The sequence below is a fragment of the Acromyrmex echinatior genome, chromosome 9 (genome assembly GCF_024713525.1).
Source record: "Acromyrmex echinatior isolate Ae372 chromosome 9, ASM2471352v2, whole genome shotgun sequence".
NCBI lineage: Eukaryota > Metazoa > Arthropoda > Insecta > Hymenoptera > Formicidae > Acromyrmex > Acromyrmex echinatior.
Genome location: NC_141860.1, coordinates 7,324,736 through 7,339,150, shown reverse-complemented (window position 1 = coordinate 7,339,150; position 14,415 = coordinate 7,324,736). Strand labels below are relative to the sequence as shown.

At 29.7% G+C, this 14,415-nt stretch overlaps 5 protein-coding genes across 13 annotated transcripts; 2 read left to right on the top strand and 3 right to left on the bottom strand.

Moving 5' to 3' along the window:
• Positions 1 to 8: 8 nt before the first annotated feature.
• Fbxl4 (F box and leucine-rich-repeat gene 4) lies at positions 9 to 5,415 on the bottom strand. Of its 9 annotated transcripts, none has more exons than XM_011058075.2 (9): positions 5,076 to 5,415; positions 4,911 to 4,987; positions 3,797 to 4,039; positions 3,171 to 3,264; positions 2,612 to 3,077; positions 2,333 to 2,531; positions 1,897 to 2,248; positions 1,471 to 1,798; positions 9 to 1,188 (listed from the first exon to the last, which is right to left on the bottom strand). In XM_011058075.2, the coding sequence occupies exons 2-9, from the start codon at positions 4,932 to 4,934 to the stop codon at positions 870 to 872; spliced, it is 2,025 nt and encodes a 674-aa protein (XP_011056377.1). In that variant the 5' UTR covers positions 4,935 to 4,987; positions 5,076 to 5,415; the 3' UTR covers positions 9 to 869. The 9 variants fall into 9 exon arrangements, with proteins under 9 accessions (XP_011056377.1, XP_087265395.1, XP_087265393.1 ...); XM_087409269.1 differs by having other exon boundaries at positions 3,797 to 4,012; XM_087409267.1 differs by having other exon boundaries at positions 5,098 to 5,415.
• Positions 5,416 to 5,527: 112 nt separating this feature from the next.
• Positions 5,528 to 7,497, top strand: EloB (transcription elongation factor elongin B). Its single transcript, XM_011058067.2, has 3 exons — positions 5,528 to 5,692; positions 5,779 to 5,872; positions 6,329 to 7,497. Exons 1-3 carry the CDS (start codon positions 5,690 to 5,692, stop codon positions 6,583 to 6,585), a joined length of 354 nt encoding a protein of 117 aa, XP_011056369.1. The 5' UTR covers positions 5,528 to 5,689; the 3' UTR covers positions 6,586 to 7,497.
• Positions 7,498 to 7,772: 275 nt separating this feature from the next.
• LOC105147207 (esterase OVCA2) lies at positions 7,773 to 9,121 on the bottom strand. Its single transcript, XM_011058066.2, has 5 exons — positions 8,839 to 9,121; positions 8,583 to 8,745; positions 8,268 to 8,462; positions 8,042 to 8,182; positions 7,773 to 7,918 (listed from the first exon to the last, which is right to left on the bottom strand). Exons 1-5 carry the CDS (start codon positions 8,866 to 8,868, stop codon positions 7,776 to 7,778), a joined length of 672 nt encoding a protein of 223 aa, XP_011056368.1. The 5' UTR covers positions 8,869 to 9,121; the 3' UTR covers positions 7,773 to 7,775.
• A 364-nt stretch (positions 9,122 to 9,485) lies between these two features.
• mora (cysteine and histidine rich domain containing protein) lies at positions 9,486 to 11,093 on the bottom strand. The gene is made up of 4 exons (XM_011058065.2): positions 10,771 to 11,093; positions 10,120 to 10,682; positions 9,820 to 10,008; positions 9,486 to 9,732 (listed from the first exon to the last, which is right to left on the bottom strand). Exons 1-4 carry the CDS (start codon positions 10,847 to 10,849, stop codon positions 9,541 to 9,543), a joined length of 1,023 nt encoding a protein of 340 aa, XP_011056367.1. The 5' UTR covers positions 10,850 to 11,093; the 3' UTR covers positions 9,486 to 9,540.
• A 277-nt stretch (positions 11,094 to 11,370) lies between these two features.
• On the top strand, positions 11,371 to 14,110 carry LOC105147205 (uncharacterized). The gene is made up of 4 exons (XM_011058064.2): positions 11,371 to 11,653; positions 11,797 to 12,109; positions 12,867 to 13,320; positions 13,619 to 14,110. The coding sequence occupies exons 1-4, from the start codon at positions 11,613 to 11,615 to the stop codon at positions 13,738 to 13,740; spliced, it is 930 nt and encodes a 309-aa protein (XP_011056366.1). The 5' UTR covers positions 11,371 to 11,612; the 3' UTR covers positions 13,741 to 14,110.
• The last annotated feature ends 305 nt before the right edge of the window (positions 14,111 to 14,415 follow it).

Here is a 14,415-nt window from a genome sequence, read left to right as displayed (position 1 = left end):
TAATATGATTTATTAGCAATAATAAAGTTTATTAAATTTCCATCCGATTTATTACATGTAAATATTAACATTAGTTGTAAAGAAACAAAGGAAACTTATTTCTTAAAAATATTTCAACTACATAAATAGATAATTTCGCTTTCTCTCTCTCTCTCTCTCTCTCTCTCTCTCTCTCTCTTCACGACTAAGTATACGTATATTCCGTTTTAAGTACAAAAATTTTGAGAAATTTTATAATGCAAACGAATCTTAATATCTATAAATACTTAATAATATATATTAATATTTAATGTTTAAATATTAATATGAAACATAAATATATTCAATAGAAATATTAGAATACATACTAAAAAAAACAAAGTTTTACTTTCAATTCGTAATATTTAAAAGAATATAAGAGATTTGTTGAAATAACAAAAAAATTTTAATAATAACAGAGCGCGAATATATAGAAATATATGAAAATCTATTGCAATTAGTTCTTTTTTAGCAGTAGGCATAAGTACACATCACTGAAACTGGAATCTCGAATCACAGAACTGATTCGATTTTATTCCATTTAGATAAGTGAAATTTATCTGATTAAGCAATCGATGTATTTCCTGATATTCTAATATAAAATGCGATTTCATTACATTTTAATAAATATTTAAAAAATGAGATTTAAATCGTACATAAATTTTTACTTTCTAATTAACACAATTTTTTTATTAAAAAAAAAATAAGTTTAAATATATATAAAATGTACAATTAAAACACGTTTATCTCGTTCTTTCAAGAATACATACACTTAACTCACTTTTTGAAAATGTGATTTTCTCGAGAGAAAGGTTTATATTAAATCTTAAAATTTACATTAGCTCTAATCATCATTCGCTGTATACACTTTTAATGGCTATATGTGTGTATATTTGCTGCCACTGCTGAATCGAGCACTCGGCAATATTGTTACAAAAGCTAATATCAATCATCTCTAATTTAGTACAATTCATGAAAATTGCATGACAAATCTCAGTTGTCACGGATAATGTACCTAACAAATCTAACTGTTTTAAATTTTTACACAATGTCAGTGCTCTTAGATCACGTTCAGTAAGGCCTCTAACACAGATCAGGAAAACTTTTTCCAGGTGTTGACAGGAGGAAAATAATCTACGGAAACTATCACCATGACCAGTTGTACTGCCACTGTAAATAAAAATAATATTGTTTAATCGTAAACAGAAAGACAACACAGCTATTTCAAGATATAAGCGATACAAATTTTTATGAATAATTTGTATGTTTATTTAAAAAAAAACTGGGATGAGACGCATAGATTCGTATGAGAGCAATAGACTTATTAATTAGCAAGTTAATCTTAGATTTGATTCGTCATCCCATATTCGTCATAAACGAATGAGGAATACGTATTCTGCAAAAAGTGCGACAAAACACGTATTTTTAAAGAAAGTGTGACACAACACGTACCACCAACCAAAATCCACTTCTCGTAGATTTTTGCAATCAGCAAGAGCATCAATACCTTGCGATGTAAGAGTGTGCGTTTTCCACAAATCTATACTTTCCAAATCTGGACAGGAATTTCTCAATTCCATTGCAACTTCATCTACATTCAGACTTCTGTCGGTGCATCCTATACGTAAGTGACGCATTCGTATATTTCTTCGCAGTATCTTGCAAAGAGTTTGAGTATTTATATGTGTCCTGTAAAGATCCAAATGCTCCAGGAACTCCAGATTTTCGAGATATGAGAATCCCTTTTCTTTTATCAATTCACAATTACGTAGACCCAATTCTAAGAAAAATATATATGTATTGATTATATAATTTGCTCACGATTATAATAATCATTTATATATATATATATATATATATATATATATATATATATACCTTTCAAATTTTTGCATATTCTCGAAATTTTAAGCATGGTATTGTTGTCGACACATGAGCAGCAATTTAATCGTAAATGCGTTAAGAGACTACCACAAGTGACAAGAAAATTTTCAAGTTCCGAGACAGAAAATTTGTTACACCATGAAAGATCCAACCGTCGTAAATATTTACATCTAGGTGCTAAGTAATACAATGCCTTTGTATTAATAACATTCCAATATGGTTTTAAGTTTAAACTTGTATAAAGCAGATGATCTTGTGCTAAATTATTGAAATGTTTATTCACTCTGCTCATGCGGCATAATGACTTTAAGTCCAAGTTTCTTAATATTTTCATTATTATTTCATCCTGCAAGATAAAATATGAAATTTTAATAAAAGAAATAACACTAAATATTAATATGTGTGACAAAGATTTCTTAGTATACTTTACAGGAAGTGCAGAAAAATTATAACGTGATGGCTTCTTGGATTCATCTGAAGAATGTTTAACATCTTTCATAAACTTTGAAAGTTCTTCTGATAAAAAGCGTTGCATACTATTAGATCCCTCTTTAAGAGGTGGTACATAATAATAAAGGGATCCTAGCCGAGATACTAGGTTGCTATCGTGAAAATTCGCTACTACATCGCTACAAACAACATTATATACAAACTTACTTTCATTCATCAAAAAAAAAAAATAAATCTTACTTATTAACAATTCTAATACCTTTTGCACATAATACAATGTTCAATCAATGTCTTCTTAAGATGGATTATATCCAAATGTGCATTTTTATAATTTGGTGTTAAATTATGGATATCCTCACGACAAGGAGTTGCAAACAAATCGCAATTAATGCTTATTAACAGATTAGTTAAACTCTGATTGTGAGCTGGATCTTTAGGAAAAATCAATTCTGATGTTCCAATAAGCATCACAGCATCTATGTCTGTGTAATAGTCCAATAAACTGTGGTTAAATTCTAATCTGAGTAGTTTGGTTTTAAAGTCACACGATTGTAAAGGCGGAGAAAATATCCGTGATTTCGGAGGAACAATCTGAGGCGGTCCATTCCACAGTAGAAACCATCGACCTTTAAAATCTTCAGCCCAGATTCGAATTACGCTCCCAGGATTATATACTTCGTATATAGAAACTCTTACTGGATACACAGCTTCATGATACTCAATATCTTTAATATAAAAAATACAATTATACTCTCTCTTCTCAATAGAAACATATCTTTTTTAATAACCTTTTATTTATTAATTCAAATATTACATACCAATATAATCTTGACTCACAACATCTGTATTGTTCTGTGGCATATAATCAATTGATCTCGAAGGTGCTTTGTCCCACCATGGTCCATAAGTCCTCTTTCAATGAAAAAGTTAGAAAAAAATGTCAAATAATATAAAATTTTATTAAAGTAGATTATTATTATTGGAATGATATCATTCTAGATATGAATAATTGTTGTAATTGATAGATCTTCTACATTTATTTCAATCTTTATTCCATAGCTTTGTACCAAAATTCACTGCCAATGCTAAAAATCTACAGTTACAATAATGTGCACTATAGATTTTCAATACCTACAATAAATTTTGAAACACAGCTCATATATCTATTACCAGTTTTATGGGAGGTTAATTGAAGAGTTATAAATAAAAGAATAAGGCTGAGATTGCACTAACATTACTTTAATTTTAAGAAAGGCTTAAAATTCTGTCCCTTTCCATCTCTTTATTGACTTTAAAAAAAGAGAAATTTTTAAGCTTTGTTTAAAGTTAGAAGAATGTTAGTGTAAATTAGGCTTAAAAGGTAACCATTTGGAAATGCAGAAAAGTTTATGATTATTTTTCAGCTTTTAAGACAATAACAAGTAATATGAGGAAATATACATACCATGGCAAATGTTTGTGCAAAATCTCCATAATTCGGAAATTGACTAAATGGCCCAATTATGTTAGTAGCAGCATAAGATATGCTAGAATTACCACCATACTGAGAACTAAAGCTACGAACATTCTTCACAAATTGTTGAACAAAGTCAACATGATTTTCCTTGCCTATAGGTACTCTTTCGACATGTTGACTATCATTGTCACTGTATAAAGGAAGCTGAGGAAGAGATAACATATTCTTGAACTGAAAGAAAATAAGAAATAGAAAATATATGTGCTTTTTTAAGTATACATTAAATTACTGTATTTTAATTATAGAATTATATTATACTCTATAGATAAAAATTAAGATAAATCTGTCATCAGATTCCTAACTCTCTGTATCAAGCCAATATCAAGTATGTACAATGGAAAAATAGATTAATTTCATCGAAACTCACAAAATTGTAAATGACTATATACATCAATATACATGTTATACGCACAATACCTATGAATGAATTAAAGTTAATTTCTTCTGACACAATTGGTCTGTTTTCTGTTCCTGCACCTAAACTGCTCTAGAAATCTCTGTCTCGCTTTCAACAAATATCAAACGCGTCTACAAATATCAAATATCTATCTCACTTTAAGTTCTAAAAGTGTACACTAGAGTTCAGCTACAAAAAACAGACCTAATCAGTGTGTGTAATCTAATAATATTCTATTCACTTCTACTAAAAGCATAAGTCAAAAGTTAACTAAGATGATAACAGAGAGGATGAAAATACAACTGAATACAACATAGACTACGAAATAAAAAAAACAATGAATTAACCAAAGCCTGGGATAACGATATAACTTAGATGATTGCACAGTAGCGAACAGAAGAATAGTAAAACAATTTCTTTTCAAGTATAAGGAAAACGATTGTTTCTTCTCTTATTTACATATACTACTTATAAAAAATAATAAGTCTGTTACATAAAAATCTCCAAATATTTTTACACTTAAAATGAAATATATATTTGATCTTAAAAAGAGAGAAAGAGAAAATGTCAAGCACAAAAAGTGTAAGCAACGTGAACAAACCTAATGTTCGTTTATAATTTTAATGACATGGTGCGAATACATACAAAATATATAAAAAGATGTTCCATGGATTTATTCTTTTTTTGCGGTGTATCGCCGAATGACGATAAAAGTCTTCAACCTGTTTCAACACGAATTAATTGGTTAGTCTCATTTCTACCACTCTAATATGCAACAACAAGAACGTTCCGACACTTTGGTTGCTATACCTGAATTACATTAAAAAATCACCTAATGTTACGATCGTTCTCTTCTATCGCGTGAGTAGAAGAGAGTTTCAATGGATGCATTCAGTACTACAACCTGAGCGCTCAGTGAGCTCTTGCATCTGATTGGCATATTCCGTTAGAATTAAAAATATAGACCAAACAGATACAAAAGCTCACTGAGCGGTCGTAGTACTGAATGCACCCAGGAGATGCCTTCCACTGTTCTCTATTCCCTGTTCCTTTTATTATGCGGAGTCCCTTGCACCTGTATAAACAGCTGTGGTCATAATATGGCTGCTTCACTTAGGACGGGATATGATAGAATGCATATCAAAATCAGACTGCCAATCAGAAACTCGAACATCAATCTCTTTATATACAATGTAAGACTTTACTGTCAAGTAATCAGCAGCGCGTGCGCGTGCAGCAGGGGCACGCATGCGTTGGCCAATTCTACGATCTGAGGTTACTGCATGCGGCCGTGGGTCCGGTGTACCCCTGACCCGAAGGTCTGCTGGTAAACACAAACTTTTAAGACATAAAACGATCCTCAGTGACGATATATCAATCCTATCGTTACATTGTAATATTAAGTGTACATAATTAGGCTCACAATGGTAAGAATCCATTCCCAATGTCTTGTCCGGTCGATGATTCAGGTCAACTAACCTGCAAGTTTATTCACAAGCTTTTCCCGTTGTAGGACGTATTTTTAATGATCAGGCGAAAAAAATTGACGATATTTACTGACGCAAAGGATGATACTACGGTCCTCGAACTCAAGAAGATGATTGAAGGTAAGGCGTTTGTGTCACAAGTACAGTGACAGCATCTCTTTTTTTTTGACATATCGCTCGGCCATTCACAATTGGATGATTGTTACTTCAATAGAATCTGCGGTTTACTGAATGAATGTAGGATTAGGCATAAGTATCAGTAGTATAGAATAAATTGCATTAATAGTGAATGGAATAATATATATATATATATACACACATATGTTTTGTGTGTGTGTGTGTGTGTGTGTGTACGCGCGCGCGTACATACACACATACAATTACTGAGCAGCTATATATCAAGTTTATGAAAAATATTTTAATTAGTATATATCTAACAAAAACATCCTAAAGCTCCTATTTCGATTAAATTATGCTTATTATTAATTTATGAACGTTAATAGTTGCAAGTCTTATAAAAAATAAAACCATTGCTTTTATATTGGAGTTAATGCTCATTCTCTTTTTTTTTTACAGGTATAATGAAAGTACCACCGGCAAATCAACAATTATTTAACAAGGACAATCTTTTAATGTCAGACAACAAAACTTTACAAGATTATGGACTGACATCGTCAACTGCAAAAGCACAATGTCCTGCATTAGTTGGTTTAGCACTGCGTCAGCCAGATGGTCAGTTTGAACCTCTCGAAATGACACCATTTTCACTACCACCAGATCTCCCTGACGTTATGAAGTCTCAGGAAAATAATGGCCAAGAGCAGTCTCCTTGAAATGATGCAGTTGCATCACTCGACGATGAAGTTTTGTGTTCTATGCAATTTAGTAATCGTCAGGGCAGCTCTGAATAATAAGAAGGATAAAAAGGAAATCTCATGTACTACGTATGTGAATACTAGAGTGTGAATATGGTAACTAAACACCGTATGAATATTAGACATATGCAATTTTACACAAGTATTCAGAGCTGCAAAATTTTTCAATATTCAATTTAATGAGGATGCTATATAGTCACGCGATCGTCAGTCTTATAAGGACATGTGATGAGTACTAATTTGTACTTGATTATTAGACTGAAAGTGATAATAAAAGTAAAACAAAATTCTGCTCACTATTGTGCATCAAACCAAATTTATATAGCTATAAAATTATTAAAATAAGTGTTTTATTATGGTCAAAGTGCGAAATATGAATACCTCAGCTTACATTTAAGTTACAGGTATAGCTTAATTATTTTAAAATACTTTTTAAAAATATCTTCAAATTAAATATCTTATTTTTCTCTATCTCTCTCTTTGCTCACTTTCACTTATTCTGTATACGTATTCCTTGCACCGCAAGGAAAATCAAATGCAATGTTTTGTAAAAGAAGCTTTACATTTTTTTATTTAATATGTATGATTAGTAACGTTTAAATTACAAATTTGTAGTTACGACGTATTGGCATATAAGACAGACTGGATCTGATCTGATACAGTACACAATCATAAAATGTAAAATATAATGCTCTAATTAATAATCTTTAGTTCTATAATATTGTATCCTATTAATTATTGTCTAACTTATACAGTTTTATAACTAATGGCAACACCATTTTAACTATATGCTACGATAAGACTTGTAACAATACACAAGTAATGTCATGCTACGTGATAGTGGACAAAAATATATTGTACATGATTACATATCTTTATTTAATATTTTTAAAAATCCTCTAGCATATACAGAGTGAATCAGAGTCGTTGAATCAACTTTCTACTCTATGAGAAAATTATCGACTTCATACCTAATTGAATTAACGTGTACAGTTAATTATTTTTCCATAGAATAAGAAGCTGGTGTTCAACGACTGATTCACCCTGTATTTATTTATTATTCATGTACACAAAAATGTTTTTCTAATAGAATTGCATGCTAAACCGGGTAAATAAAATTTAGTAATAAAATAAGACTGTTAAGATTGTTAACTATCTAAGTTCTTATATTTGCTAAGCATTTCCATTACAAAATCCCTATAAATATCTTTTTTACTCGGCACGTAATGTCCACCTTCGTGCTGCAGCTCTTTCTTATTTGAGAATAAACAACTAATTTGCTCTGCCATTACTATAACAAAGAAGGATTACATTAGCATTGATAAAACATTGGATGTGATTTACTTTCAATATTATTATGATTATAATTAATGGATATCAAACTCATCATAATATCAAATTATTCATCATATACCTGTTGGAATGACTTGATCGTTCTCTCCATAAATATGCAAGGAAGGCATATCGATTTCTTCATCATAATACTTTGCGTGAGGTGCGCACAGTGACTTAAATCCAGATATCACAATAACAAAGTCAAACTCAATTTGTAATACTACAAGAAGGTAGCAATTATATATTTATTTTATGTAAGCATATACATGTGTGTATCACATAATATATATTATTTTTAAACTCACTTTTCTTCTTCTTCATAGCACATAGTATACTGACAAAAGCTGCTCCCTGTGAGAAACCCAATATTCCATCGAAAGGACCTTGTTCTGAGAATACTTTCTCAATCACAGCTACACTGTCATTGAATCCTACACACAAGTTACTAGGTACTGTAGCTTTAAACACATGATCCTCTGTATTAAACCACCATCCATATCCTATAATTCATATGTAGCAATATCGTTAGTGCTCATTAAGTTATGATACAATTTCTTGACAGGATAAGAAATTTTATATATATATATATATATTTTTTTTTATTGATATTCCTCTCACACCATTTTCATTGGTATCTTCTTGACCAGTTTTATTTTGGGGTGGAACTTTATGTGGTGCTCTTATAAACGTGAAATCTATTTCTTTCTTAAATCCTTTTCTCAACGATCCTAATTTAGCACTAAAGATCACGTCTGATTGCATATATCCGTGAAGCGCTAATATCTAAAATAAGAGGAATATATCATAGAATATATATATAGTATATACATTAATTTATTGTCATATTTTCACGTCAATGCGTCAATGATTATTTACCCGCAATTTTGATTTGGTGGCCAACATCATTCAGCGAATACACGTACAATCACATAATCAAAAAGGTTAGTAAACATCAGTAAACACAGTGATATATGGGTCATCTAAAAAGTATCCGCGGTTTTTTGTCACTAGACTTGTGTGTTGATAGTCATATATCTAGTGACAAAGTACCGCGGATACTTTTTAGATGACCCAATATCTAGTGACAAAGTACCGCGGATATTTTTTAGATGACCCAATATTTTGTGACTGTTTTTGAGAAATTTTACAATAGAAAAATTTGATTATTACACAGCTATAATTATGATAAAAATGATTAAATGCATTATTATCAGTACAATATAACTTATTAATATACGTTTTATAGGAAAAGAACTTCTATATATAATGAAATATTAATTTAAATTTATTAAAACTATTAATTTCTTTTTTTTATTTAGACGAGGCTAAAGAAAATAATTAAACTTCACAAAAAATATGCAATATTTCATGTACAAATTTGAACTTTTTCAATTTAAATAAAAAGCAATTTATAATACATTTCCATGTATTTCTGTCGCATTAAGGATCGCTGTAACCAAAACAGTCAGCACATATTTTGTTAAAAACATTTCTCTTTTGCATTTAAATAAATGAAAAGTAAATTACAATTTCAGCAATTTAATTATATATTCTTTAACTATTAAAAATTCTTAGTATTTAAAGATTACTAAGATCTACAGCTTCAATTTGCGAATTAAGATTTGTAATATTTTCATTATTTTCAGAGTTTCTTGGCTTTGCTTCTCTGGGAACATCCAACTTCGGCCAGGAACCAGGTTCAGCCTTTTTTAATTTAATTTCTACTTTAGTTGGCAGCATGTGTACACTACTTTGCTCGACATTAACAATCTAAAAATAATGTAAAATAAATGTACATCTTAACTTACTGTTCCTTAATTACACATTCAAAATTAAAATATTAAAATTAATACGTACGCCTTTCAATTCTATATCAAGATAATATCTTGAATCTTCTTCTACAAAGAATAAATCTACAGTCAGATGGATAGGATTTAATTTTATGATAGATTGACTGGGCAGATATTTTTTTGCAAATATAGAAACGACTACATATGATCCAGTTTGATGCCAATCCATTCTGCATTGAGCCTTCTTTCCCATATTCTAAAATAAATAATATGTGTCAATTGTCAAAGATATTAAATGATTATATTAAATGAATTTAATATTAAATAATTGATATCATGGACTTATCTAAATGATATAAAAGTATACCTTGGAAAACCATATATGTTTGCCCTGTGTACAACCTGGCTGATCCAGAAACAAGGAAAATTCTGTAGTTTTCTTTTTACAGCAAGACCAATATTTCAGTCCTTCATGAAAAATAGGTACACCAGAATGATAATTGCAAACCTCCTCGTTAGAAGCAATCCCTGTATAAGTTCTCTTGCAGGAATTGTTTTTACAAGTTTGTCCTATCTGTATTACACTGTCAATTGGTTTGTCATTTTCTAAAGCTGTCAATCCTTTAATTCGTTCTAGTAGAGTGGGAGATATCGTCGGCGACAGTACGAGTTGAAACGCGTCAAACGGAGGTCTTTTCAGGGATGCTCCATTGCTTAGAGGTCCTGTAACAACCTGTATTACTTCATCAATTTTGCATTTCTCGACCGGCGGTTTTTCTGGCTCCAATGGTTTTACATTGGAATGCTTCGACTTCGTGCAGCCCTTGATATTCAAGAATTCGGTGAAGTCCGTACACTTTTTGTTACAACAAGACCATCCTTTGTATGCGTCGTGAAACACTGGATGTCCCGGATGATGAAAGCAACTGTCTGTGAAAGAATCATAAGAGCATATTTTTGTCATAAATGTTATTAATTTAGTACTAAAAACTTAATAAAATGTGCATATACAACTTACCGTCTTTATTGTCATTCGGATCGTATTTCTTTCCACAGCCGCGATGATAACAATGCAATAGATTTGTTTCCTGTGACATTTCGAGAGGATTTCTTGATTTATTTGCACTTATCTGTCCCACTAAGTTTTGGAAGAGCAGCTCAATAAATCGCTTTTCTCTCTTCTTTTTCACGATATCTTTCTCGATTTTGTCAGGCTTTGTTTTTTGGTAGTTTCTAGAATATTCCAAGTCAAGCTAAAAACATTCCGAATCTCAATCAACTACTCGATTTCATTTCTTTAGACATTCTATATATATATATATACAATATATATATATAAAGAGATACATATATATCGTTTTCACTGGGAAAACTAGTGCAATATGGAGTGCAATTGAGTGGTAAATAAATCAATTTACATATTTTCAATGTTAATAAAATAATTTAATTCTTTTAACGTTATGAGGTACATGATAACAAAAATATATAATTTAAAAGTTAAATTATTTATTAACATAAAAATATGTAAGCCGATTTGCACTCAATGGTCGCTTCAGCAGATTCAACAATTGCAAAGTGGATTGGTGTATTCTTTTAGATTATCCAATAGCAGCGAGCGCTTATGAATCCGAGAGAACTCTAGCATGGATGATTCTAGTTCACGATTTTTCGGGTTAGATTGCGCTGAAAATCGTTGGATTTTCATATGCTTGATTTAAAAGGAAACCGCTGAAATCCGTTTAAATCCGTTTCCGTTATCGAAACGTCAATAATTGTCGGGTATCGTGTTTCGGTGTTTCTCAACGTGTATCTGACTTTAGACTGTAAATCACTCCTTAAAGAGTTGTTTCGAATATCAAAATGAAAGGAACGAAATTGGGAATTAGAGCTACATTGCCCAGGTAAGCGAGAAACGGATTCACCTAAAATCGCACATTTTATATTTGTTAAAAAATAACGTCCAGTATTATAATAAGTATCAGTATATTCTATATTATTATTATTCTTCATTATGAGATAATGGTTACAAAATTTAATTTTTTAGCAACTCAAAAAACATAGGGATACAGACTGAAAATTTTGATAGTCTTATAGAGATTGCCAAGTTAGAAGAACAAGTAAAAGTAATGCAACTTGAGATTAATATCTTAAGAAAACATATGGGAACCTTGAAGAAGCCTGATGTTGCAAATCGTAAGACTGTTCCTCTTACTTCACCGGCAGTGGTCAAACTTAACACGGAAAAATCTGGTTGTGGCTGTAAAGGAAATTGTTCATCACGAATTTGTGGTTGCGTAAAGAAGAACATCAAGTGTAACCTGTCATGTAAATGTGGTGATAAAGCATGTCAAAATCAGGTAGTCATATTAACAAGAAGAATCTTTAAATATCTAGCTGGATCTTAAATGCTCTTGTATAATTCTATGTAAATTTATATATTATCTATATAGTCATTTAAACTACATACAGAATTAATTTTTCTGTCTTGAAACCCAAACCAAATTGAATTGCAGTTGTAATATCATAAATTAAATTGCGAAGTAATTATCTTTTAAAAATCTTAATAATACTGGAGAATATTAAAATCTGTAAATAATTTTATTGCAAAAAATTATATTACCTTGGCTGGAAATCAAATCAGAATTTCTAGCATTCCGTGTGAGTATCCTTAGTCTTTAAATCATCAAGGCCCTAGTAATATTTTTTGCAATAATCAGTGTATACAGAAACTTCTAATTTCACATGGCATATATAAACAAGATTAAACAGTTTTTATAAGAATCATACATTATCTACATTAATAACTTAAGTTTAAAAAATTAAACTTTGAAGAAATTAACTTTTTAAGAGTCAAATAAGGAGTATGTAAACCTACAGCTGGATGTATTATGCAAAAATTATTCTTTATTAAATTATGAAATAGATGTAGATATATAAATAAAATTATGAAATATATTTTATAATTTAATAAAGAATTTTTACATAATACATTCAGTGGTAGGCTTACGTGCTCCTTGTTTGACTCTTATTGTTTACATTTGAAGCCTTTGTTTGATATATTGTAACTTTTTTAAAATTTAACTAGAAGTTTTTATGTAGAAATTTATTTTACAGAAATTTGATCAAAATCGAGAAGATAAAGAAAATATTAACGAAATTGATGTGACTCATAAAAATAAAAACAGGAAGAAAAACGAAACTACAGAAAAACTCAATAGACATCTGTTTAGTCCAGATATGGGAGAGCTCTCCAAAGTTTTTGAAGAAATTCAATTTAGTGGTATTGATTTTAGTTCTAATGAGAAGAATACGTTTGCCATAAGCACACAAACAGATTTACATAATATCGACAAAGTAAAACTCAAGAAAAAAAAGAAGAAAGAAGAAAACAATAAAGAGCAAGAATCAATGGATGTGCAGGTAACATTTGATCCAATGAAACCGAGACATCAATTATCACGAACACCACCAAAAAAGCTTGAGAAATCATTGGAAGTTGACGTTACAATTCAGCCTCAATTACATTTTGAACCAACTCGAGAGATAATATCTTCCCATACATACCAAGGTATAATGATATTTTTAATTGAATTAATAAAATTGCACTGTTTACGAAACAATACTTTATACATATATAAATTTAGAATTGTTTAACTTGTCATTAAAGAAATATAGTTTCTTACATTTCTTTCATACTTAGTTGCTTATAAAAGTACTAATAAACTTTAATATAGAATAATTATTGTATCAAATTATTTAAGAAGTTAGGAGAAGTTATGATAGAAATGATAAAAACAATGAGTATATTTTTAAATATAACTCAAAAATTATTCTATAAACTATATATTATGCACAATGAATTTCAGATACTAAAGAAGAAAATGTTAATTGGAAAGAACACACTGCACAATTAATTCCTTGCAAAAAATGCAAAAGAACTTTCATGCCCAATCGGATCCAGAAACATGAAACTTGCTGTAAAGGATAAATAGTAAAGGATTTAAATATTGAAAGGATCTAAATATTGAAAAATTAACATTGTCTACTTTTTTAATTTTACATGTTCCTTTGTGACTTCTATCTATCTTTTAATTTTATCTTGAAGACAAGAATATATAATGACATTAATATTAGTATATAATTAATTATTTTAAATGTAATGTTATTTTAAAATGTACCTAAGAGATATAAACTGTTGTAAACTAATCATTTTTTGTAATTATATTCTTATTCTTTGTACATAAATCAAATAGATTTAGTAGTCTCATACAGAACCAATCATGTTTTTAATTGTAAGAAATGTATGAAAAAAGTATACGTGGATAGTTTAGCAATATTAAAATAATCTTTTATAGAAATGTGTACACTTTTTCGAATATATACTATACCATATATCGATAAATATATAGATAAATATGTACATACAGATAAAAACACTATAATAATGAACGTAACAATAGTCTCGAATTTAAATAAATTGATAATTAAATGGGAGTCAACGCGGTGAACAATGTGCAATTTTTCTATATAATAAATTAAATTTGCATATATTAACTAACTGGACGATATATAAAAATAGTAGCTTTCAAGTTGCTTCAATTATTACATAAGTTTACTTAAAATTTACAAAAGTTTATCTTTATAATAATAATTTAATTAATAT

What these genes read in the sequence shown, in the direction of transcription:
- Fbxl4 (XM_087409266.1), bottom strand. Translation starts at nt 4,934, where the DNA reads ATGGAACATCTTTTTATATATTTT. An exon ending in CATTGTATTATGTGCAAAAG is followed by an intron (nt 2,532 to 2,611) that starts GTATTAGAATTG and finishes TGTTGTTTGTAG; the next exon opens with CGATGTAGTAGCGAATTTTC. An exon ending in ATAATTTTTCTGCACTTCCT is followed by an intron (nt 2,249 to 2,332) that starts GTAAAGTATACT and finishes TTTATCTTGCAG; the next exon opens with GATGAAATAATAATGAAAAT.
- EloB (XM_011058067.2), top strand. An exon ending in ACTCAAGAAGATGATTGAAG is followed by an intron (nt 5,873 to 6,328) that starts GTAAGGCGTTTG and finishes TTTTTTTTACAG; the next exon opens with GTATAATGAAAGTACCACCG.
- LOC105147207 (XM_011058066.2), bottom strand. Translation starts at nt 8,868, where the DNA reads ATGATGTTGGCCACCAAATCAAAATTGCGG. An exon ending in TGCTATGAAGAAGAAGAAAA is followed by an intron (nt 8,183 to 8,267) that starts GTGAGTTTAAAA and finishes ACCTTCTTGTAG; the next exon opens with TATTACAAATTGAGTTTGAC. An exon ending in CGATCAAGTCATTCCAACAG is followed by an intron (nt 7,919 to 8,041) that starts GTATATGATGAA and finishes TCTTTGTTATAG; the next exon opens with TAATGGCAGAGCAAATTAGT.
- mora (XM_011058065.2), bottom strand. Translation starts at nt 10,849, where the DNA reads ATGTCACAGGAAACAAATCTATTGCATTGTTATCATCGCGGCTGTGGA. An exon ending in AACATATATGGTTTTCCAAG is followed by an intron (nt 10,009 to 10,119) that starts GTATACTTTTAT and finishes TATTTATTTTAG; the next exon opens with AATATGGGAAAGAAGGCTCA. An exon ending in TTGATATAGAATTGAAAGGC is followed by an intron (nt 9,733 to 9,819) that starts GTACGTATTAAT and finishes CATTATTTTTAG; the next exon opens with ATTGTTAATGTCGAGCAAAG.
- LOC105147205 (XM_011058064.2), top strand. Translation starts at nt 11,613, where the DNA reads ATGAAAGGAACGAAATTGGGAATTAGAGCTACATTGCCCAG. An exon ending in ATTAGAGCTACATTGCCCAG is followed by an intron (nt 11,654 to 11,796) that starts GTAAGCGAGAAA and finishes TTAATTTTTTAG; the next exon opens with CAACTCAAAAAACATAGGGA. An exon ending in ATAAAGCATGTCAAAATCAG is followed by an intron (nt 12,110 to 12,866) that starts GTAGTCATATTA and finishes TTTATTTTACAG; the next exon opens with AAATTTGATCAAAATCGAGA.